We start from the raw sequence: 26581 nt of genomic DNA on the forward strand, positions 1-26581 counted from the left end.
AAGCGAAGACTTGAACCCGCTGTAATTTGCTTATCTCCACAAGAGATCTACAGCAGATGCAATTTCACTGGCTCTCCACTGAGCCTTGGATTACCAGGATAACAGTAATACCTATGTCACACTGCTGTTTATTGAATACAGTTCTGTGTTCAACATTATCATACTCTGTTCTAATCAACAACAAAGTTCATGACATTCTCCAGTGATATTAAACCTGATTCTGATTCAGACTGCACTTGTGAGTACTGAGAACAGTTTTAAGCCCCTTATCTAAAATGTGCTGGAAATGGTCAGGGTCCAGAGGTTAATGAGAATGATTCTGGAAATGATACAGTTAACATATGAGCAACACAAAATGTTGGAGGAGCTCAGCAAGCCAGACAGCATCTGTGGAAAAAAGTACAGTCAACGTTTCAGCCTGAAACATCGACTGTTCTTTTTTCCATAGATGTTGCCTGGCCTGCTGAGTTGCTCGGATTTCCATTATCTGCAGACTTTCTCTCGTTTGTGTGTTAACATATAAGGAGTGTTTGATGGCTCTTGGCCTGTTTTCACTTGAGTTTAGAAGAATGAGCAGGGGATATCATTGAAACCTGTCAAATATTTAAAGGCCTACATAGAGTGGATGTGAAAAGGATGTTTCCCATAGCGAGGAAGTCTAGCACTAGAGAGCACAGCCCCAGAATAGAGGGACTTTCATTTATAGCAGGGATGAGGAGGAATTTCTTTAGCTAGCAGGTGATAAACCTGTGGAAATCATTGCCAGACAGCAGTGGAGTCCAAGTCATTAGGTGTATTTAAAAACAGGGGTTAGTAGTTTCTTGATTAGTCAGGGTATCAAAGCTCACAGGGAGAAGGCAGGAGGATGGGGTTCAGAGGGATAATAAATCAGACGTGATTGGTTGTGAAGCAGATATGATAGTCTGAATAGCCTAATACTGCTTCAATGTTTTGTGGTTTTATGATATTGTTCCTGTAAGTAAGTGACTAGAACTACACATAATACTCCAAATTAGGTCTCACCAGCATTTTATACAACTTCAACATAACCTCTCAACTCCTGTACTCAATACTTTGAATTATGAAGGCCAATGTGCCAAAAGCTCACCATATGATCATATCTACTTTTGTCACCACTTTCAAGGAATTACAGATCTGTATTCCCAAATCCCTCTGTTCCATCACAATCCTCAGTGTCCTGCTATTCATAGTGCAAGTCCTGCCTTGGCTTCTCTTCCCAAAGTGCAACACTTCACATTTGTCTGCATTATATTCCATCTGCCATTTTCCAGCCCAGTTTTTTATCTGATCCAGTTCTTGCTGCAAGTTTTGATAGCCATCCTCACAATCCACTACGCCTCTAATGTTGGCATCATCTCTAAATTTGCTTATCAAATTTACCACATTATAATCCAGATTATTGGCGAATATGAACCCAGTACAGATCACTGTGGCAAACTACTAGTCACATATGACAAATAGGCCGCAGCATCCAGCAAAGCGTGTCCAGGCTTGCTGGCTGTCAAAGGTCAGTTCTGGATATTCACAACTATTCAAAACTGATTTTGAGCTTTCTTTTCAACATTTAATAGTGTCAACAACCTGAAACACACACATGCATTTAAAATTCATTATGCAAAATAGAACACTCATTTATCTTTCTCTCAATATTCAATTTTTGTTTTGTTTCCCTTCATGGGTCCAGAAAGCACATATTTCAGCACATACCCTGTTGCAGAATTGTATCCCATCCAGGAATAAACTCTACAGTGAAGTATAGGTGTGCCAAAGGGCAGATCCTTGACCATCTCTAAAGAGGTCAGCCCCATGATATGCATAAAATTATGCTCAAAAGCTTCAGATGTCCTTCTTAAAATATTAATAGTTGCTAACATTACAGAGGACATGAGGCTAGACTTACATTCTGGTATTCTTTATTAAAATACTGCTGTACATACAAAAGTTTAAATCAGGTGGAAACATTTAACACAGAGGAGGGGACATAAGACAAAATTCATTAATATGGGATAGCTGGTTTAAGGACTTCTTTTCTGTACAAAAATAAACAAAATAAGGCCAAAGTAGAACACACAGGGTATGTTTACAAGGTTTTCTTACAAAAAAACTCACTTATAGAGTATATAAAAAAATTATAGTAATACATATGCAAATTGTTTTAAACAGCATTAGCCAACAGAAAATCCTGTCTATAATTGAAAAGATTTTCAAAGAATACATGATTTCAAAAGCTGAAGTCACCATGTGATTTCAGGGGCTGGCACTGGATCATCAAAAGGTAGCACATTATCCACGATGTACTTTAAACCATTATCATCCTTCTTGGAACAGCCGATCATTAATGGGCATGTGCCTAAGATTTCATATTTTAAGAAATCAATACCAACATCAAAGCCCAATCTGCAAATATTCTTAACTGCATGAACTGGAACCTGTTAAGAACTATTGGAATTTCCCAAATTTTATCTGAGAATTAATTTATAGGTGTGGACCTAAAACCTCATGATGACTAGAGTTGGTAAATATAATAACATGGAGTAAAAATATTTGCCCTGATATACAAATGCTAACTTGGATTAGATCATGAAAATATTCAAATGAATATTGTGGGCATTTAGCTACTCATTGAAATGACAGTAGATGTAAGAATCCAGTATTTTACTAATGCAGAGATAACATTTTTTTTGCTTTTGATAATCCAGAGGCAGTGTGCTGGTTGAATAATACATCAAAATTGAAGCCTCACTTATTTCTGCCTATTACCCAAATATTGGTCCATACTGAGAATGTGAAAGGCCAAGCACACACTTAAAAGTTAGAGATGATCCCCTTTCAGCAATCATTCACAAATATTAAACAAGAAACTTTTGAAATGTACAGAATGATATAAATACAGTATTTCTTTTCATCATGTCAGAATACCATTTTTAAATTTTTTTTTAAATGGTTTTATATAAAAGAATGCATTTTCCCCAAAACATACAAAAAAACAGCTGCTTCTGTCAAACAGATGAGCTATTGACATGACTTTACTTAGGACATTATCCTTGAAAGAACATAGTAAAGTGTCCTCAATTCCTTTACAACCAAAATGAGGGAACCACTGTGATTGCTTGTACTGCTACCTTATAAGCCAATTTGCAGAAGATGCATACAAATGTATCAAAATCGCAAATATATGTAGTCCTTCCCCATTAATTTTAACAAATGGTGATAAAATGAATCTCATTGCAGTTGTTGAATAAACACCTTCCAAACTTTAAGCATGAATATTTTTGTCAATACTTAAGCAAATCCAATGTGCAAAACTTTACGTTGGTAATATTGGATTAATGAGAAAGAAAGTTCAATTGTAAAGACTGCTTTGCTCTATACTCAGTATTAGCATTCATTTGCATTATATATAAAACAACTAATGCTATATAACATTTAATACTGGGAAGAAAAGATGTATCAGTCATTACTTGATTTCATTTTCTTTATATCCTCTTCTTTAAATTGTCCAAAAAATTTGGCAGTCATATATGACTCTTGAGTTAAACAAATCTGCATTATATTTTGATATGTTTCTCTCATTTCCCTAAATGGATCCATTTCAACAAATGAAAACATGTTTAGAATTTGATTCAGCAAATGAAGTAGTTTCCTGGAAAAGAGATACAGTTTGTAAGATACTGAAAAATCATATGAGTAATCGCAAAGCCAATTTTGGGGCAAACAGCATTGTAAAGGCACAACAGTGCACAATCCTTCCAAAATGAAGTAGTTTAATTGCACAGGTTACTACTGTCAAATAATTGCTGCTTTTTTATGTTATTGTACTTAAAGTTCCTTTGCTTTCATATCCAGTGTAAAGTACCCTAATAAAGCTGCTGTTCAAATAATAGAACTTTATACAAAATTAAATGGTACATAACAAAATGTAATCCACTCCTGAGATTTCAGGCATTGAACTCAATTTAAAAATTAGTCTCCTATAAAAAAAAAGCTTGCATAAATGTAGAGCTATTTTACCTGTTTATTACTTACAATGAATTCATTTTCCAAAAAGGCGCTGGTAGCTGTATGAAGCAAAAAAAGCTACTTTAAATTTTATTATGAAAGATGTGTAGCTGTGATAGATGCCATCACCACTGACATACTGGAGTTGTTTAGTTCCTACAAGTATAGCGTCCATAGTATTCCACCTGATTTCCATAAAAATATGCTTCTTGTTGTTTGGTTTTCTGAGTGATAGAACACGGCAGTCAGTCTGAAGTCCAGCACACCGTTTGCCAGAAACATAACTCACCGGAATGCAGTTTACCAAGTAGCATTTCCAATGGCATCCCACCTCATTCTTGCCATAGGCTTGTGTGCAGCAAAATCTCTTCATCTTCCTTACAGGCATACACTGTTACCCAGAAAACAATTCTAAAGGTAACAAATTTCCCTTATCAGAATTACATGTCGTAAATCTTTAAAGATCACATCCTGAACTTAAAATTAGTGCATAAACACGTGAAAAAATAAAACTGGGATCATCATGCATCTGATGTTATTTCCCACTTTAAAAGCAGTCTTGACAGATATAGATGGCAGTCCTAGCTCCTGTAATGGACGTTCTTCCTTCAAGTAACAGTGTACCTGATCAACGTGCAAGCAGCGCTGCTCATTTACATTTGTCTTTTAAATGTAAAATGAGGTGGCATTAGTACAGCTGTAGTGCAATTAGCTCTTTATATTGTTCTTCAGCAATATTTTGCCTGACCACAGCAAATACTACAACTGCCCGTTAGAAGCTGCCAGGAGTTCTGAGAAAGCACTTTCAAAGCAGCGCTTTAAATCAGCATAAGTCACCACAAGAACACTTTTTTCATCTCTAGAAACAAGACTTATTTTTTCTGGAACACCAGCATCCAACTGCAAAAAAGTGAAAAGGAAACAGCAAATATTAATCAGCATTCAAACACAATTAACGCACATAAGCAAAATTTATGAATTAGGTTTCAGAATCAGAATCAAGTCTATTATCACTGACATATTAAACTTGTTTTGCAGCAATATTACATTGCAAAACATTAATTATTCTAAGTTACACAATAGTATAAAAGATAAATAATGAGCTCTTGGACCATTTAGAAATATTTTTGCAAATCATAAATGACTGTTTAAAGTAGTGTCTGCTGTATGATGAACAATTCGTCCATTACCTTGTTCAAACAGGAGACAATGTGACTGAGATCGATCCACGGAGTACCTGCTTCAGTTAACTGGTGGAAAAGATGATCTCTAAACAGTTTTAGCAGGTATCGGTCACCTGTTTCTGACCAGGTTGGATCTTTCTGGAATCTAGTAAAACAATATGCAACAACATAAAATAGCAAGCCAATTTAATGGCCATTCCAAAGGTTTACAGCCACAGAGCAGTACACAATTCTTACAAGATATTTGGTATAGGCAATGTAACATTGAAGAGTATGCTGAACTATTAAATGCACGTTAAGAATTTCAAAACCAAATAGGCATACTATTTTATGCAACACACACACACAAAATGCTGGAGGAAATCAGCAGGACAGCAGCATTTATGGATATGAATATACATTCAACATGTTGGGCTGAGACCTTTCGTCCAGATTGGAAAGGAAGGGGAAATTATGCCAAAATAATAAGGTGGGTTGGGGGGAAGGGGGAAGGAGGGCAAGCTAAAAGGTGATATGCAAAGCCAGGTGGATGGGGGAGGGAGGATGAAGAAAGAAGCTGATAGAATAGGCGAAGGTGTAGAGAAAGAATCTAATAGGAGGAGAGTGGACCATCGAAGAAAGAGAAGCACCAGGAAGAGATGATAGGCAGGTGAGGAGTACAGGTAAGAGGCCGAAGTGGGGAATTGAAGAGTGAATAGGGAGGAAAAATTTCCCGAAAGAAGAAATTGATGTTCAAGCTATCAGGTTGGAGAAAACCTAGATGAAATATAAGGTGTTGCTCCTCAAACCTGAGAGTGGCCTCATTGTGACAGAATTTAATGCATCTTTAATTGTACTTACTTATTGTTACATGTTACATAATTAAAAGTCTTCAATAACTACCTTATTTAATCTCAACATAGTTCTTGAATGTTGGGAGAGGCAAGGATGGGCATGATTAAAGTATTGATTATAAGTAGATATTCAAATGATTTGTAATGCTTTGAAAGTAATGAATACTACAGTATTTAACAAGATTTTAAAGAAAAATTAGTTAATGGACAAATTACTAGCTTAACATGGGTTTAATATTAGCCACTTATTTATCACTTGAACAAGTGAACTGAATGTGATGATTGGTTTGTTTGCATCAGCAGTATTTAAAGGTGGTGAAACATGTAATTTGTAACAATTTATTCAAAATTCAGACTCAAGTGAAAAGAACAATTATCAAAGTACTTATGCACATGTACATCATGCAGAAATTAGAACTTACTTCGTTTTAGGATGATTTAATTAAGTAAAACTAGTAAGACCTGATGTTTACTAGACTTCCAATAGATGGAAGAGCACCAGGGTATAAACAGCACAAACTTTATTTCCGGAAAACTAGGAATTTTCGATAACTTACCTTCAAAATGTTTTTCCTTATTCTTTGAATGTAGTTCGATCTCCACAATCAAATCACATATTTATTAATTGGGGAAAACCATAAAATATTTATGCCTTAATAAATATGCATTCCTGTCATTTCCAAGTGGCTCTTGTTGCATTGAAATTCTCTTCCTGTTAATGTATTTTGTTTTTTGAAAATCCAGGAGCAACAAGGCAGATCACATGTACAAATTATTTGACTTTGATAAAGTCCTCTTAATTCTTCCACATAACTCAGCCAAATTTAAATTATCATTAAGGTAATTTTTTTCAGAGACACAAAATATTTTCTTAGTTTAATAATTTTTATTCAGTTATTGATCTTTCTTTACTCCACTTCAGTGGATCAGCCAGTGGTGAATGTTTGCATTTGGGTCAAGAATCTTAACCACACTGTTAGTATTTCTACCATGAGACAGAAACAGGACTCAGCCTTTCACATTGCTGCTTTTCATAAAGTGGATGGCAGTTAATAAATATTTCCTTAAATATAAACACCATCCTGTAGATAAATGCAGCAAAGTATGTATAACAAAATCCCACAAATAGAAGCTATATAAATGAAAAATGACTGTCAAGCGATAAGTGATTAGCACTGAGAAATGTCAATTTCAGTTCAAAATAATGACTTGGAATCTTTTATACCAATGAAAGAAGTCAACAGATTAAACCTGAATATGAAATTTTTGCTCAATGTAGCACAGCCCAGATTTATGCAGTAATTAAATCTTATAAATTTTCTGATTCACAAGAGACAGTTCCACTGCTAATGAGGAATGAGACAAATATTGATACTGTGCTTGAAAAGTTGTTGGAGCCCATTTCTAGTCATTTCAAACAATGTATGTAACAAGTGGGCTGAGAGTTGACTGGAATTGGATTCTGTAGTAACAGTAGCAAGTTACCGTCCTCACTATCCATCTGATACCAACATGGTTATTTGCAGAGATACAACTCAAACTGCCTTGATTTCTGTAAAGGCTTCTGTAAGTCAAGTTGCTGTGTAGTATTGAATGAAGACGACTTCTGGCTAGAAACTAGGCTAATCCACAGTTTCTGCAAATAAAATTATGCAAAAAAAATTTCTTGTTTTGAAGTGTTTGCACCATTTCATGCTGAAGTCCTGTCCATCAAGAAAATGGACTAGCCGCTCCCTTTATGATTCATCCCTATGCAGTTTTAAATTTCTCCATTGTATTTTATGCACGTGATGTGGCCAATGTGTGTGGTTCTTTTTAATAACTCAACAACAGAAATTGGGTCAAAAATGTTTCAACTTCCAGGCTTCTTTAATAAATATTATCAAGTAATGAACCTTACATGAATTAACTTGACCCCGAGGAAAAGAGTATTTAGGTCTGAAGGAAGTTAAAAGAAAACTAAACCTCAGGGTTACAGCAGATTACCTCAGGCTAGCAATTTAAATTAAAGATTATGCTAAAATCTACAGGAGACACTTATTGGCCCATCACATCCCTGCAAGTCATTAAAGGGCAAATACTACTTTCCTGCACTCGTTCTGTAGATTTGGAAGCAACAGTATGCAAATCTTCTTTCACGTGTATTCAGAAGGTGCCTTTAGGCCTTCAGCTCCAACCCATCCACAGAGTAAACACTTTCTCCACTGCTGCTCATACCTTTTAAATAATTATCTTGTGTTCATGCCTCACTTCTCCATGAAGTGAAATAGATCAATCCAATCCACTTTTTGTAGGCCTATCACAATTTTATAAATCTCAACTAATCTTCCCTCAGTCCCCGCTGTTAAGAAAAAAAAAACCTCTTCTCAATAAAAGTTATTCTGGACCTTAAGTAATCTCCCATGGACTCGCTCTATTACAAGGTTTACTGTTCATAACAATGAACAAAACATTATGCCAGAAAAACGTTTGATGCAGAGGTTATGGGAGCATCTTCTATGCAAAGATTGTAACTGGTTTAAACAATGATTCAAAAGAGGATACAATATGAAGGCAGGAGCACTGCTATCCTCAATGGGCCAGATGGACTGCTCCTATTTCTTACATTCAACATCATATATAATTGACCGTTTGGGTAAAAGGGTCACTGATTTCTATTATTTTCAACTAAGGACATAGTAGCTCAGTGTGGTTTCATAATGCAGATCCAGTATGTATGATCATTTTGCTATGAACCTGTATCTTCTACTTCCTGTATTGCTTCAATGAACTGAAGATGAAAGTGGCATGACATCTTTTGATTTCAGTAACTACAGACTTCATAATTAATTCCAAAATTGTTGAAAGCAGGTACTAATAAATTTGTTGCTGCAATTTACAGGCCGTTGAAACCCATTGTTTAAAATTTTACATATCCTAATATCTTCTGCATTGCATCATTATTCCTTTCATCCTTTAATCACCACATTCTCTGGCTCTCCCTTTTATCCATCTATCCCATTCCCAACTCTGAACTTGCATAAAAATGTCAACATTCCAGTTTTAATGTATGGTAACCAAACCAACATTTTTCCCTGATTTCATCTCCCAACAAGGATGCCTGATGCAGTAGTATGTGGTTTTCTATATTTATTGTCAATAAACTATAATAAAAACACAAATGAGGCTTTTTGCTACGTCTAATTCTTTCTTTCTTATTAAATAATTACAATATTTAAAGAATGGAGTTCCATGATTTTGAAACACCTGGCTTGGTTGCTCTTTTTCCACATACACACAAGATACAAAAGCATTTTTCAGAGACTCAGCATTTAGACGATTACAGTAAATGCCAGAGGACCCTAAAGAGCATGGACATACAGAGGGGTCAGGGGTTGCAATTCCGTAACTCCTTGAAAGTGGCAGAACAGGTAGAGAGGAAGATATAGAAGGCACAAGGCATACTTGTCTTCACCAGTCAGGGTGGGTGGGAGTTGCAGATGAGGAGGGATGAACAGAGAGGTATTGACTGAATGCCAAATATGTGCAAAAGCCTAGGTACACAGAGGATTTGGTAGAGTGTAGGAGTGCAGCAGAGTCCATGAAATTTAAAATACGTATGAGAATTTTAAAAGAAACTGAGGCACTGTGTACACTTGCAAGAAAAAGTTTGTGAACCCTTCAAAATTACCTGGTTTTCTGTGCTAATTAATCATAAAATGCAGACTGATCATTATCTAAGTCACAATAATACAAACACAATTTGCCTAAACTAATAACACACAAACAGTTGTACTTCTTCTCATCAATACTGAGCACACCATTTAAACAATCTCAGTCTGGGTTCAAAAAAGTATGTGAACCTCTGGGGTAATGCCTTGTATAAAACCTTTTTGCAGTCAATGAGATTAGATTCGAGGTGTGGGCTGTAGAGGTGCCCTGCCCTATATTAAAAAAAAGCACAAAGTCAGGTTACTCAAAGCCTGCTGTTTTCAAGAAAGGTCTGTTTATCTGCACCATGCTGTGATCAAAACAACTTTCAAAAGATCTTAGAAGAAATGCAGAGATGCACAAAGCCGGGAAAGGCTACAAAATCCCCGAGTGTTCATCAGTCCACAATATGTGAAATTGAGGAAATTCAGTACTGTTGCTACTCTCCCTAGCGGTGGGCGTCCCTGCAAAGATCACACCAAGAGCACAAAGTGCAATTCTGAAGGAGGTGAAAAAGAACCCATGGGTAACAGCAAAAATCTCTAGAATTTGCTACAGTCTCTGTTCATGTGTCCACTATAAGCAAAACACTGAAGAATGGTGTTTAGGGAAGGACACCACAGAAAAAAACCACTGCTCTCTAAAAAAAACATTGCTGCTTATCCCAAATTTGCAAACGACCACCTGGATGTTCCACAACACCTCTGAGACAATGTTCTGTGGACAGAGGAGACAAAAGTTGAACATTTTGGCAGAAATGCATATTGTTGTGTTTGATGGGGAAAGGGCACTGCATACCAACACCAAAACATCATCCCATTGTGAAGCATGGTGGAAGCAGCATCATGGTTTGGGGCTGCTTTGCTGCCTCAGTGGCTGGACAGCTTGCAATTGTTGAGAGAAAAATGAATTCAAAATTGTATCAAGACATTTTACAGGGGAATGCTGGGATAGTGGTCCGTCACCTGAAGCTTAATAGAAGTTGGATGATAAAACAAGACAATGATCAGAAGCACAGGAGTAAATCAGCAACAGAATGGTTTAAAAAGAAGAAAATTTTTGTTTTGGAACAACCAAGTCAGAGCCCAGACCTTAACCTAATTGAAATGCTATAGCAGGACCTGAAAAGATATTCCAGAAATATTGATGAACTGAAATAGTTTTGTATGGAGGAATGGTCTAAAGTTCTTCCTCGCTGTTGTGCAAGTCTGATCAACGGCTACAGGAAACATTTGGTGAAGGTTATTGCTGCTAAAGGAGGTTCTACCAGTTATTAACCACAAGGGCTCACATACTTTTTCTAGCCTGGACTGTGAGTGATTAAACAATGTGTTCAATAAAGACATGAAAAGTACAAATGTTCGTGTGTTATTAGTTTAGGCAGATTGTGTTATTGTGCCATAGATGAAGGTCAGACCACATTTTATGAGCAATTAATGCAGGAAAAACAGGTAATTGCAAAGGGTTCACAAACTTTTTCTTGCAGCTGTAGGTTAGTGAAGGCAGTGGTGAACAATGAACAGAGCTTTTTGTAAAGTAGGATATAGACAAGAGAGTTTTGGGTAAGCTTCTATTTATGGATATAGCAGATGGGCAGAAGCACATTAGCAAGAAAATTCAATGGACATAGATGCATGGCTTTCTGCAACAGGTAGTGCAGCAAATGTTACTATTCTAGTATTAGTATTAACTGTATATACGTTATCACTAATACTTGCAAAATGGATAAAACTGATTGTCATCACTATCAAAGGGAACAAAAAATATTATTTTCTTCCATTTATTCATGACATTCAAATAACCCAATGCTAAATTATCAAATCTGATGGTTGCATATTTTAAACCCAAGACAACTGACATCCCAGCTTGTGTGATTTTGGCTCACAAATTTTGACAATTTGTACCAATAAAATGGAACTAAATGGTATACAATGAAAAATAAGATCTGAATTAAATATTTTTAAGTACTCACCCATTTTTCCTGCAATAAATAAAAAGCCAATTATTTCATTTAATTCCACTGCTGTTAATTACTAAACTAACTGTGACGTATTGGAATCATACAATCTGATTAACTGAATGTTCAGCGGAATCTCCGGCCTAGACTACATACGAGGTGATATTCAGAAAAGAAAAAGTGAAAAGAGAGAAGGAGATGGGAACAATAACTCTACAACCTCATTTTCTGTTGAGAGTTTCTGTAAATAAAGCTTACTCTGGCCTCTCATTGATTGTTCCCAATTTTGCTAGCAGCCTAAACAGCCTTCCATTTTGCACCTCCTGCAAGAGAGAAAAGTCAAACAGATTAAAACAGGACCTAATTAATCTATCACTCAACCACAACTTTTGCTTTAAGTCAAAATGCAATTGGCTTTGATTGAGGTACTTATCTTTCCAAGCTATAGCAATTAATAGAAATGTTATATCCTCTCCACCCTAACTTGAAAGAGACAGTTTGCATTACATCTCAACCCACTGCACCCCTACTTTATAACAACTCCATCCATCCACAATGCATGATGTCCTTCAAGTCCAAATTCTACTACAAATGCTATACTACTAATTAAACCGCAAAATACTATCTCTGTTCAATATCAAAAGGATGAATTATATATTAGTCAATTAAAATGATAGTATCACGTCGATCTGTCTTTGCTCAACGATGTTTAAACACAATGATACTAGTTCAAAATTAGGACAAAATTGAAGGTTAATTTGTTTACCACAGTCTTAAAGCACAGAAATGGGTCCTCAGTCCACTGAACCAAATGCCAGCAATCAAACAACCATTTGCAATAATCGTATTATTCCTCCTATATTCCCATAATCTGCCCTCAGAATTTACAATCTTCTATGGACAAGCAGCATTTTACAGCAGCCAATTAATTCATCTACTACCATACTCTTTGGAAGATGTGAGAACACTGGGAGCAAAAGGAAGAGAAAACCAACACTGAAAGGGAGAGCATCCAAACTTGACACAAATTCTACCAAAGATTAAGATTGAATTCACTATGTTATTTATCCCCAATTCATGAAAGTTGTTTTCGTTCTACCGTAAACCATGCATAATTATCCTAAACATCATAAGCTTATGGAAAAATTCATCAGACTGACAGATATTGCTTGAAATATCATGAGGTTCTTTGCGTAGGAAAGAACAATTGCACTATGTACACCTATACCCAAAATTGGCATGACTTACTCTGTTGTTCAGCAGGAAAGGTCAAAGTTTACTTGAACGGATGTAATAGGGTACTTCACAATCACAGGCACTAATATGGGGTTTCTGTGGCTGTAAGCAAGACTCCAGGATGGTCTGTTGCCAGATTCAAGAGTATCTGACAGGTGCAGGACATTTTGAATATGGAGGGTGAGCAGCAAAGCCATGGTCCATATTGGTACTAACAGCATAGGCAGGAAGAGATGAGATCCTGTATAGAGACTTTAGGAAGTTGGGACCTTTCCCAGGGTGGGTGGGGCATATACAAGAAAGTCACACTGTACCTAAACTGGAAAGGCACTAGCATCCTTGCAGGTGGTTTGCTAGTCAGAAGGGCTTAAACTAGCTTGGCAGAGTGTGACCAGTAGATCAAGCAAGTAGAGTGGTTTGAAATAGTTATAATGTTTGTTCCTCACTTTTCGGAGCCAAAGCATAAAAAAATGCTTCTGAACGAAGTTAGTATTTGATCCAAGGAGGAGCAAGGTTAAAAATTGCCATGAAAAAAAACTATGTATGAGGTATAGTAGTAGTTTAGGATTCTGCACAAAAGGAACAAGACTGATTGAGAAAGCATAAAGAGCTCATGATTAAAATTACAAGGAGCATAAAAGCAGATTGTAATAGCTTAAGAATGTAAGAATTTAAAAAGGCTACTGAAAATAAATGTAGGTCTTTGACAGTCAGAAATTAGAGCATTTATATAAGAGAACAAAAAAACAAGCACAGCAATCAAACAAATGCCTTGTGCTCATGAAAGAGCACACAAATAGCTTCCCAGATATGCCAGAGAAACAAAGGTAGAATTTGAAAAGCAATTAGGGGAAATTACTATTAAGTTATAATAGTGCTTAAGGATTAAGAAGTCAATAAATCACTAGGGGCTGATAATCTGCATCTCAAAAACACCATAAGAGGAGCTTTGGAATCAATAGAGAAAATGTTCAACTCTATTATAAAGAATGGATAAAAACATCAAGGAAACAGGACAAAGCAAACATTGATTATGGAAGGGAACCATATTTGACAAAATACTGGAGTTTATGGAGTAAATGGTACAATGAATGAAGAATTGTAGGTGCAGTGTACATAGATATTCAGAATTCCAACTTATATGGCTCGAGTGCAGATAGTACACAAATTTGGGTGTTATATACTAGCATGGCTTAAAAACTGGTTGACAGAAGGGCAAAAAAAAAGAAAGGCCTTTCTCAGGTTGGCAGGTATTTGCTCTGAAGGGTATGATCACGGCACCAAATCCAAGACTGCCAAATTTTGCAGTATTTTCTATTTGGTAGGTGTAATATTGTCCTTTTGGTTCATGCAGTCAGTTGTTCAAAACAATGTCTACAGATATTTTTTTTTTGAATTTCCTGGGCTAAATGGCGGCACTGAAAATAGATACTTTTGCTAACAAATAATGAATGTTTGAATTTGGCAGAAAATGAGTAACATGGTTTGGCCAAAGCTATTCTGGATATCAAACACTAATCTGAAATGCTAAACCAGACATATCCATGCTGAAAGCTGCTTTACACATAAGCATTTTACACGGCCAAAGAGATGGAAGTCTCACAGAAAACACAGCTTGATCAACCAATCTTAATCTGCAAAACAAGTGTCAAAAATTTAAATTGCTATTACATTAGTTGATTATAAAGGTAGTGGGACAGTTTTGAATACTTGTCGAGCCATAAAGATTAGCATGATTATGTACAAAGATCTGATTAAAATGAGAACTTGGTAGCAAGGAAAACCCACTGCTGCTAAAATAGATTTTGAAGCTAGAACTTGGTGTGAATTTCATTTGAGGTTTCCTGCTGGGAAGACTTGGAGCATAGGAAGATCAGATCAGCAGAGGAACTTACTGAAGGTAGGTTATTTAGAGGATAAAGAATTGAGGTCACTTACAATGCAGGGTATAGCAAAGATAAAGAAAGGACCAAGACATTTCAGGGATAACATTTCATACAAGTGTCAGAGTACATTTGCTTCAGTATAGTAGATAGAAAGTTTTAAAAAAATTAATGGCATCTCCAAAGTATACTTCAACAAAAACCACCCCATGAGCTATTGTTGATGTGATTCAATATTTTAATTTTTACCTTCATCAGATCATCTTCTATGACATCATTTCTCATCTGTGCAGCATCCAACTGTGTGTAAAATCTGGCACCGATCATTGGCATAATATCATTTACACTGCGCAGCCGATTTTGATCAGTCAACAAATATCTAGAATAAAAAAATTAAAGAGCAGTAAATAAAAATGTAATCTATTGTATCTGTCACATTTATGGTACAATATGTGGAATACGCAAGGGTAGATAAAACCCCAGGGACAGATAAGATCCATCCTAGAATGTCAAGGATAATAAGTGGGAAGATTGCTAGATCCCTGACAAAGGTTTTTGGATCTTCATTGGTCACTGACAAGGTGCAATATTAAAGAATAACTAATGCTGCTCCTGTATTTAAGGGCAGCAGGGATAATCCAGGTAATGAAAGAACCACAGATACTGGAATCTGGAGCAAAAATGAGTTGTGCCGAGTTCCTCCAACATCTGTAAATGGACAAGGGACAATCAATGATTCGGGTTGAGACTCTTCATCTCTGCTCCAATTCAGGTAACGAAAGGCTTTCAGTAGTTGGGAACTTATTGGCAACAGGATTAATGTATTTTTGGAAAGGCAACAACTGCTTAGGAACATCAGCATGGGCTTATGGGGAAAGTCCTGTCTTACTAATTTGATTAAGAGGTTTTTCTGAGGAGGTAACCAAGGAGATTAATAAAGGTAGCATATCTGATACTGTGCATTTTAGTAAAGCAATTGACAAGGTTGTGCTGGCTCAGTGAATTTAAAATTAGCTTGGTCATAGAGACAAAGGGAAGTGATAGAAGCGTAAACACAAGGAAGGATGTTTACCCTCCTCACGAAGGGTCTCAGCCCAAAACGTCGACAGCTCTTCTCCCTATAGATGCTGCCTGGCCTGCTGTGTTCCACCAGCATTTTGTGTGTGTTGTTGATAGAAGTGTGTTTCTTCCCCCCGATTGGTACACTAGTGGTGTACCACAAGGATCAGTGCTGGGGCGCTTATATTAAATGTGAATGTAGATGGTAGAGCAGCAAGTTTCAAAAGATACAAATACTGGTGGTTTTGTGGATTGCTCAAGATTGTCCAAGACTACAGTGAGAGATAGATCAGATGGAAAGATGGGCAAAATACTGGCAGATGGAATTTAATCCTGACAAATGCAAGGTGATACATTTCAAGTAGTCAAATTCGGGTAAGAAGCATATCGTAAACGATAGGCATTAAGGAATATTGTTGAACAGATATAGTCCAACACAGCTCCCTGAAACTGGAAACACAGATCGAAGAGATAGTGAAAAAGGCATATGGCATGCTTGACATGACAGATCGGGGCACAAAATATAACAGTTGTGATGTTATGTTACAACCTTTGTTCTGTATGCCATTCTAGTTGCCACACTGTAGGAAGGATGTGATTATGTTGGAAGAAAGCTGAGGGGATTCATCAGGATGTTGCCTGGAGTAGAGTACCTTAGTTAAGGGAGAGATGAGAAAGGCTGCGCTTGTTTGCTGTGAAGTGAAGGATGCTGTGGGAATGACCCAATAAAAGTAATAACATGAGGCACAAAGTTCAAAGCAAATTTATTATCAATGTACATACAGATATTTCACCATATATTTTTACTGTATTTAGAGATACAGCAGACAGGCCCTTTCAGCCCCACTCACTTAATACTAGTCTAATCACAGGAGAATTTACAATGAACAATTAAATTACTAACTAGTACGCCTTTGGACTGTGAAGGAAACTACAGGAAACCCATATGATTCATAGGGAAAACTCCTTACAGACAATGCCGGAATTGAACTCTGAACTCCAGAATGCACTGAGCTGTAATAGAGTTGCACTAATCACTATGCTACCATGACACCTATGCTACCTTGAAACTGATTTTGTTGCATACACTCACAATACAATAGAGAAAATGGAAAACTACACACAAGTACCTACAAATAACCAATATGCAAAAGTATGCAAATACCAAAAAAGAACGTAAGTGAATAAATAATACCAAGAACATGAGTAGTAGAATCCTTGAAAGTGAAGGCATAGATTGTGGTAGATGTGGGCAAATGAAAGCACTGTAGAGGAGCAAAAAGGTTAGTATGGACATGGTGGGCCAAAGAGCTTATTTCTGTTCTGTACAACTCTGAAGATTCTTCCCCCTGGTCAGTATTTGATTAAGTATTTTTAAAATATTTCCTACCAGTATAGAGTGCGCCTAGTTAAGAGGAAGATCTGCGTGTCTTGCTTAAAAACATGTATTCTTTAATAACTGCTTCCATTTGCTTTTTAGGCAACACCTTTGCATTTTGTGGAATGTTAGCCATTTTCAGAGCAGAATTTTGTCAATTGGTCTTTGTATTTCAGTGTTTTGAACCTTTATTATCCTTTTTGCAAATACACTTTCAATTTAATGATTTGTTGCAGATGACAAGAGTTTACAGATCCTTTTAAACTCTTGCTGAGTTTATTTTTCCTGTCAATTTAATCTCCTTTCAGTTTTCCAGCAACTTGGTAGATTTTAGGTGAATTAATGCCTGAAACTTACTTTTGTAGAAGGGAACCACAGCATAAGGCAGTGCACAAGCATTCCACTCATCATTCTTTTCACAAATATGCATTTTTGCTTTGATAGGTCATGGGCAGATGAGGTATATAGTAGCAGAACTGCACAGAGTACAAATGTTCTTCAAGATCACGATTCCCTGATATGCAAAATCCAGTTCTAGACAGCAGTAAGAGCTATACTGCTGCTCAATTTACCTTCAACCACCAAAGCTAGTACTACTAGCTTTTTCCAGTAGCACTGATTCTTCAAAAAAAAATTCAGTAGTTTGCCAATGTTAAACAAATCTCTTTTTAAACAAAGTCAGAAATTAATATCTTTAACTTGCAGTAAAAACAAAATTATCACCAGTTCTTTAAATTATATAAAATTAAAGAATCTGAAATGTGAAAGCTATTCTTGGTCCAGTTGTCAGCTTTTTTTGTGATTTAAACTGCAGGTTTCTCCTTCTTCCTGTCCATGAAATGAGAAAATGACAGCTGCATATATGCAGGAAGAAAACAAGCTGCTGGCAGAACATACAACCGCAGCTTAGCATATTTCAAAACAGAAACTTAAGATTACTCAAATTAAGGAACAGATTTGTCAAATAACTTACAAAATTAGGTTTTTCAGGTCTGAAGAATAATTGAGTGACACCAAATCCATAGCCTTTTGTATATTCTCTCGCTGAATTCCTGCCACAGAATTGCATGCCAAGGCCAAAACCACTTTTCCCAGAGATATCAGATCAGCTTGCTGTGCAAGAGAACACAAATTGAGAATTGAAAATAAATCCTGGTAATTATCTACTGGTTTTATGATTATACTTTTTTAAAATCATAAAAGTATTTGAATTGTACTCTGTCCAAAGTTCATTCTAATTTAACTCATGGACTAGCCAGCTGCTTCTTCCTGTATTCAGATATGCTGCTTGTTAACAAGTTCCACTTCTCACATGCATACAAATTAATTGTAAAGAGGCTGAGATGCTTACATTACTTTTTCATATGGATAATATTCTCTTTCTGGATTATTTTGTTACACTAATTTGCAACGTTGCATGCAGGCTTTACACTCAGAGGTCATTTATCTTGGAAGTAAAATCTATCTAGTGCATCATGCACAGTTATTTCATTAAAATATTTGGCAACTTTGTTGAAGTGGTGAGAGTTTACATTTATGAACGAAGGTTAATGAGATAAAATGTTCGTTTTAATTCAAATAGAATTGAATGTTACTGAGCATTAAAAAAAAACACCTTTTTGACAATAACTCAGGCAATAATATTCAGATTCCATTCAAAATATGTGCTTACCTGATACTGAGGCATCATTCCCAGTGGATTATTTTGACTACTATCAAAAGTTAAGACATCAAAAATTCCAACACAATTTACACGCAACCTTGGGAACAAGCAAAAAAATTATATTCAGACATTTTTGTAGTGATTTTCTTAATAATGGTTATGACCATTTGCATCCATAACAAATTATTTTGTCTTGTACCAAATGAACTTACAACTACCAACTTAGAGAATTTCAAAATAACAGGTCAAGATTTTGTTGATGTAAAAAAGCACTGAAAATTTAACTGACATCTGCTCAACTGATAATGTATCAGAGAAAAGGTGTCAGTTAGAATTTTTCTTATTTGGTTAAAATTAAAATTGTGCAAAGATGTGTTGATACCTAGGATGTTATAGCATTGCACTATTCAGTTGAGTTAGGCTTTATTTGACTTTTGTGTTTCCTTTTAGTGAAATGACAACTCTGCCTTCAAATTTATAATATACACCCAATAAATAAGATTGTAATTTGATAAATTGCACATGGTTGCTTAAGTTGAGCTTCATTCAGTGAATCAAAACAAAATCACATACAATAGCCAAAAAGATTTCAAAATAACCTGCAGAACTAATAGTTCTTATAGAACTAATGATTTAGTTAGTCCCATTTCTTAGAACCATAGAACATTACAGCACAGAAACAGGCCTTTTGGCTCTTCTTGGCTGTGCCGATCTATTTTTCTGCCTAGTCCCACTGACCTGCACCTGGCCCATATCCCTCTATACACCTCTCATCCATGCACATTGTGTACATTATCATGATGTATACAATGCAGTACAGATAAAATTACTTGTAGATCAATGAACTAATTTAAGCCTTCTGGAAGAAATATCAGCTGCAGATTGTTTGACAGCAGTCTTGCATCTGAAGACAAGACTCCAATATACAAATACAGTCGACACTCTAGCATAGCATTCCACAAATGATAGACTATTGGAGTTGCAAAGTTCAAAGTAAGCTTATTATCAAAGTACAAAAATCACCATATACTATTCTGAGATTCATTTTCTTGCTGTCGTTTACAGTGCATTCAAGCATCACTACGAGTTTAGAATCAAACACAAACCCCCGATCTCTCCAAATCAGCAGCCCACCCATTTGGTGTATTAAGAAGCCCTCGAGTCTTACCAATGCATGCAGTGTGTCCGGAATGAGTTAGGTATCCATAAAACACAGAACAAAGCAATTTTTCATTTCCCTCTGATTGAATAATCTTGCCTTTAAGTACTCAGTCTTGTTCTCCAGCAACTGTACATTTACTAACAAGTTTTACAACCCACCATTTCAGTCTGGCTTGCAGTCCACTGCTCCTTACTCTCTTTTGGCCATAACAATGTACCTTTGTCCAGTTAAAATAGCCATACTTGCACACCTGAGAGTTAAGACAACTGAGTCCTTCAGAAAAATGTGAAATCACCAATTCTTTAAATTGGTTCAAAAGTATATTACTTAAAAGGAAATTACAGGCTACAGATTGAAGGGTGTGAGTAGCTTGGAAAAAGTATACTTAGAAGTTTTGTAAACTGTGTTTCACCAGCATCATCTTGCCTGTCAGTTTTGCAAGTCATTGGATTAGACTTGAAAGCAAGACATTATCTTCTCAAGTAAAAGATTCTTTCTCATGCCAATTTATATTCAAAATTACTTAAAATACGTGTAATTTGCCACGACCAGACTTCTGTATTCGGTAGCTTGACATGTTAAAATTGCTATATGGAAACACTTCAAAAAATACTTCATGATTTGTGAATCACTTTAGGACATTGTGAAAGATGATTTATAAACACAGGTGATTTTCAAACCAATATTTGTTGAATAATTAGCAAACACTGAAAAAATATTTAAATTCTGAAATAAATAGGCTCTTAGTTAACATTTATACCTGGTTTTACCAGTTATAAGAATCTTGGTTGGATCCATCACACGACAGGCTAGTCCTGCAGTATGAATGGTCCGCAGTGCTGAGCTTAATTGGACAATATAGGCCCAGATAAGTGACTCGGGCAATAATCCTGCATGTTGACGAGGGAGAGGTCCATCATGCTGACCTAGGAAAAAACAACAGTGACAACATTTTGTATTGTAGCTATTTAGTAGGGCGCCAACAAAGTGAAGACACACCAGAACACCATTTAAAAAAATTAAGACTGGTTTCTAGTCTGTATGTGCAGTCAGAAAGTAGCAAAATCGTGCAAACATTGAAAAAAGCTGCAGCAAAAATGTTGAAAACCTTTGTTCGCATTGAAAGTTAATTTCACTTATCTTTCACCTTCATTTCCTTTTTTAACTCTGATTTCCTTCTCTCCTACATTGCTCCACAACACAAAACCTGTTTTGTTATTTCTAATGCTTTCTAGAATGATGCAAGGTCACTCATCTGAAATGTTACGGTTCTCCACAGATGCAGAGTGCATTCAGCATTGTTTTTTTTTAATGCAGTGAATTGACAAACAGCATGCCTTCTCAGAATTTTGAAGCCTGGGTGGCCAACATAGAGGTTCTCTCCAACAGTCAAAAATGAACAATTAATAACATACTAGTTTAACAAAAAAACTCTCCTCACACATACCCAACAAAACTGAATGCATTTTCTTTTCTGGTAAGAAGCTTCATCATTTTTGTACAGACTTTAAACACTGGCTTCTTGTAACCACTAAATGTAATACATAAATGCTAACATTTTTTATTTCTGTCCATAATAACCCTATCGTATCTTATAGCCAGCCTGCACTTCAATGTAGCTGGCATCTTTCATATAAGCATCTGCACTTTGACTCTACCTGTAAGTTAACCCCAGTTGAACAACTGCTAGCATCTCACTAATTGTTGAATTCTAGCATGCCAATATAAAGCATATCAGCTGTATTTAATGTTTATTCTGAAAAATTATTCATTCTAGCAGCTCCACCCACAAACAAAAAGCGAAATGCAGGTAAAGTAGCACTGGCCAAAGAACCAACCTACTAATTGTGAAAACAACACTTTGTTAACAAAAAACAATTGATTAAAAGAACAGTATACTCGGTATTGCATGCATTTTTATTTTATTATGTGGTAGACTAAACTTGTGTTGGATGTGATGGATGGAGAGGAAGCATATGCTACGGTTTAAGAAGTGGCAAAGGCAGCACAATGTTTGTTCTAAATGAGTCTTAAACGAATGTCATTACAAAACCATTACATTGAGCATGTTAAAGTGGGAGACGATTTTTGAACCACATCCCTTACAAATGAAATCCATGGAGAGGTACAGCAGATGGACTGGTAAGATAAACCCATTGTCTACACACAGCTCAAAAGAAGACTCAAGGAACATGCGACTTAACCACATTACCACAAGTCCTAATTCTCAACTGTCAACTACACTTTGGTTTCACAGAGCAACAAATGACATGGAACTTAACTTGCAGATTTAATTCCTTGCTTACAAATTTCTTTTACTCTTTCTGTTTGCTTACACTTTCCTCAAATAATTAGCAATGCACAATAATGAAAGGTTTTTTTGTTTAAGGAACACACTTGGACTTATGCCACTGTAACAGAATCTGCATCTTGCAACAATTTTCAGTAATCTTAAAGACCCATTTACAATCTAACATATTGTAAACATTTTTTTCTAAATTCTGAGTTTTTAAAAAGTATTAATATGAAACTTACTAAAACATCCTCCTTATTCCTGTTATTACCAAAATGTGGGAACTCATCATTAAATTTAAGAATTTATGAATTATACTCACTAAAGAGTTATTTTATGCCCACTTATCCAATCTTCCAGAAAGCACAATCAGAGTTTGGGATTGCATACTACAATTTTTTTCCAGCAACCATCAAGTAGCTTACAATCACAGTAAATTTTCACTGTTTCAATTGGTAGCTTTGAGCTCATCTTTGACAGAAGACTGTTGACAGATGTTAACATTTAAGATTTGATAGAACAATCTATAGGGTTTATTTTTTTTAATTTAGTGTACATTCCTACTTACCCCATTTTCTTTTTGTGAAATAGGCATCAGCACTAGGGTCATTGAAGTGCCTGTTCATCATGGTCTCTGCTCCAGCATGGAAATCATATGCAAATACAAGTGCTGTAGGAAAAATGAATAATGTCTATACAGGAAAATTAAAATTCAATAATACTTACATTATGTTCAACAGTTCCCCAAAACGTCTCATAATTAGGACAAGTAAGAGGATGCTGAGGAGCTTTAGGGAAATATTAATGGGCTAAGAGAAGGAATGAAGATATAGGGAATATAATGTGGACAATAATGTGAAATCATCCACATTGCCTAAAAAAACATTTTTATAAATGGTTAGATAAGAAAAGCTGGAGTTCAGAGAGATCTGGGCTGTCATTTAAATAAAGACAATTATTTACAGGCTTTACAATTTTATTTACGATTGCCATAAAATTTCCTTGGCTAGATCCTAAGATCACAGTCTCTCAAAGTAAATGGTTGGCTATTTACCACTGAGATATGAAGAAATTTCTTCATCCAGAGGTAACCTAATCTTTAGAATTCTCTACCCATGAGCAGTGTGGAACTCTAATCTGTCAGCATATTAAAAGCAGATCAATATATTTTGTCAATTATTGAAATCAAGTGATACAAGTTGACAAATTCATAAAATCCTAGAGCCAATGCTCTCACAGTGATCATTTATTTTGTATACACATATTCAAAGTTATTTATTACTAAGGTTAAAGCTCTAGGTATTATTGTCTATGAAAAATAACAAATTTCTCTCCATTATTTACCCCTTTCTTTTCCTGATTGACAGTTGGTGTTGACTTAAATTACTGACACACTTACGTCAGTAGTGAACTTAAACAGCAGGTTGGTGTACAGTCAAATTCATTTTTAAAAAAAATGAAAGTAGAAGTGAGAAAAAAAAACTGTTGCCTATCTGATTCTACAGAGGTTGCCACTCCAATAAATTGATGTTAAAAATATTTGGCTATCAGAATATTGAGAGAATTGCACATAATTGTTCAATCAATGCCAGCTAGATTGAAATGGTACATAAACATTACTTAGACCAAAATGTGCTTGGAGGTTCTGTTGTAAGTTATCACCACATTGTCAATGGTAGATATGAAAGCTTACTAAAAACAGACATGTTAATTTAGTTATTTTGAGAATGTGACTTAGGAGAAAAAATAACGCATGTTAGTTCTTTCAAATCGGATTTTAAAAATTGAGAAAATTCATACTAGATAGATTGAAACATTCTTAATTACTCACAGTGTTCTCCAAATGCTTTGGTAGTGAATACCTCTCTAAGTGTTACCGTGTTTGAATGCTGTATCTTCTTCCACATGTCTACTAAGACCATACACTTCGTGTTAATAAGACGAAAGCCTGAAAATTAATCAAAGCACCAAATTAAAACCATTCCCTTTTAACGTTAGGACCTTGCCCACTATTTTCATTCAAAGGTTCAAAAAAAAATATTTATTATCAAAGTACATACGCAGTGTACAACCCTGAGATTAGTCTTCCCACAGACTGCCACGAAACAACGAAAACTGTGTAACCCAAAGAAAAAAATCACCAACATGCAAAAAATAAGAACAAATTGCACAAACGGCAAAAAAAAAGACAAAAAGCACGGAATATAAACATCAAACCACAAAGTCATTGAAACAGTCTGGGAATGTTCAGTTTAGTTCAGTTCAATTTAGCACTGCGTCATTGGTTGACTGCAGCTGCTGAGCCAGTCAGCCCCGATCAGAATCACACAAAATAGTAATAAAGTAGTAACCAGAAACACATCATAACATAACAGAGTCCAATTCACGAACCATGGTGATTAAACCTCGCCCAAGATCCAAGACTCCGGCATCATCAAGGGAGAGTGAGAGAGATCGGTCACATTCAGACACCTTCTTCCAACAACAGCGAGCGCGAGGCAGAAAGAGACGAGTCAAACACAAGCAAAGCTGCTCGCCTTCTGCTCTCATCAATTTCAGTCTTCCACAAAGCTTTAATCAGCAACATCAGCAAGAAATGGATTTCATCATGGGCTTGTGTCTGTCTCCAGGCTTCTTGGCCTCCAGGGCACAAGCTTCACTCAAAACCCCAGAGACAGCAAAGCTCCAGATCATTCAATTGGCCCGAAAACACACCATGAAAATGTAAATCACAGGTTCAAATAATAGCAGAATCTTATTTGAAAGTAGTAGTACAATAAGTAAAAGAAGCAGTTTTATGAGTTGTCCGAAGGATGTCACCTTTGGTCGCGCTGTTTGATGGCGCTGACTTCATAAGATTTGACTTTAAGGTTCCAAGTCAAATTTAAACAGTCTGAACCTGCTCTGTGTGACTAGAACTGTAATGCTTTTGAGATGATTATGATCAAAACAACAGGGACAAAATTACACATATACACCAAGAATGGAATTACTTTGACCATTTTGTATAATGGTTAACACTGCAGCAGCTGCACTTCGGACTTCAAACAAAAATACAATTGGGAAGATTCTTCTGTAGTACAATTTTAATGCAATACTGACCAATAGCTAGTATGCCACGATTATAGTATAAATTTTCTTACCATGTATCCTGCGTAGGCAGTATGGGAGATCGTCTTTGCTACTGATAGCTTTATAACATGACGTAATGAAACCAAAATTACTTGTTTTTTGTAACCGGTTAGCTGGTGGGGGCTCCAAAGGAAAAAGACTGTGGTAACTGTCCACTTCAGTTGGAAACCCTAAAGAAAAATTCATGGATTATTCTAATAACCAGAAGTCAAACAGGTCCACGCTAAATATACAAAAGCAATAATTATGTTTTCCATTTGCCAGTTAGTAACTACAATGGTACATTATTCACATACTTACCAAACTCATTTCAAAATGCTCTACATCACTGCAACCTAGAATTAAGCTTCTCCTCTAAAGCCTGAGACAGTGGCTATCTGCATCTTGGGGAAGGTTCAGAACAAGGAAGACCTCAGAACAGATTCTGAGTGTCTTAATTAACTAAGCGCAGTCAGATAGCAATGATACGTATGGAATAGAGATCACTGAGCAGAGAGGACAAAACGCTGGTTCAGATCAGGAGGACAAAAGAAATAATCGCAGTTCCCACTTCTGAACAGCATTCTAAATACCGATTCTTCCTTAAATATATAAATAGAGCTTTCAATATTTCAGATGCTTAAAAAAGCTTATTAAAAGGAAATTTGAGCTCAGCATTTGAAACTATGCAGCCAAGTAGAAAATACATTTGATAGTCAAATTTTCAAGCTGTGAAAAACTAACCAATTTTAAGGTCAGTAATGTCAGTAAAATGCAAATTTTCAATTACAATACATTCTAATTAATTGAGACATCGGTTAAGTGGGACAGCTGCTTATTTAAGACAACTCTTAAGGTACAAAAACGAATCAAGAAAATAGCCAGGATTCCGTTTATTTGGGACACTGCCACTTAATTGGGACACAACACCATGCTTAGAGTGAACAGTTTTTAAATAGCCTCAGTGTCGTGGTCTGGTGTTATGTTCTAAACCACAAGACCACAGGATATAGAAGCAGAATCTGACTATTTGGCAATCAAGTGTGCTCTGTCAATTCATCATGGCTGATCCAATTTTCATCTCAGCCCAATTTCCTGCCTTCATGCCATGA

At 36.0% G+C, this 26581-nt stretch overlaps 1 protein-coding gene across 1 annotated transcript in view; it reads right to left on the reverse strand.

Annotated features, from left to right (window-relative positions):
- Window positions 1–1917: 1917 nt before the first annotated feature.
- pan3 (poly(A) specific ribonuclease subunit PAN3) overlaps window positions 1918–26581 on the reverse strand; it is a 111486-nt gene continuing 86822 nt past the window's right edge. The window contains exons 9-18 of the mRNA XM_059964139.1: window positions 25502–25660; window positions 24190–24306; window positions 22927–23028; window positions 20826–20991; window positions 18913–19000; window positions 18214–18353; window positions 15053–15182; window positions 11943–12007; window positions 5211–5349; window positions 1918–4920 (exon numbers count right to left, since the gene is read on the reverse strand). Coding sequence (XP_059820122.1) covers window positions 4780–4920; window positions 5211–5349; window positions 11943–12007; window positions 15053–15182; window positions 18214–18353; window positions 18913–19000; window positions 20826–20991; window positions 22927–23028; window positions 24190–24306; window positions 25502–25660 — 1247 coding nt within the window. The 3' untranslated portion in view covers window positions 1918–4779. The remainder of the gene's footprint in view (window positions 4921–5210; window positions 5350–11942; window positions 12008–15052; window positions 15183–18213; window positions 18354–18912; window positions 19001–20825; window positions 20992–22926; window positions 23029–24189; window positions 24307–25501; window positions 25661–26581) is intronic.

This window comes from Hypanus sabinus, chromosome 3 (assembly GCF_030144855.1).
Source record: "Hypanus sabinus isolate sHypSab1 chromosome 3, sHypSab1.hap1, whole genome shotgun sequence".
In the NCBI taxonomy this organism is placed as follows: Eukaryota; Metazoa; Chordata; class Chondrichthyes; order Myliobatiformes; family Dasyatidae; genus Hypanus; species Hypanus sabinus.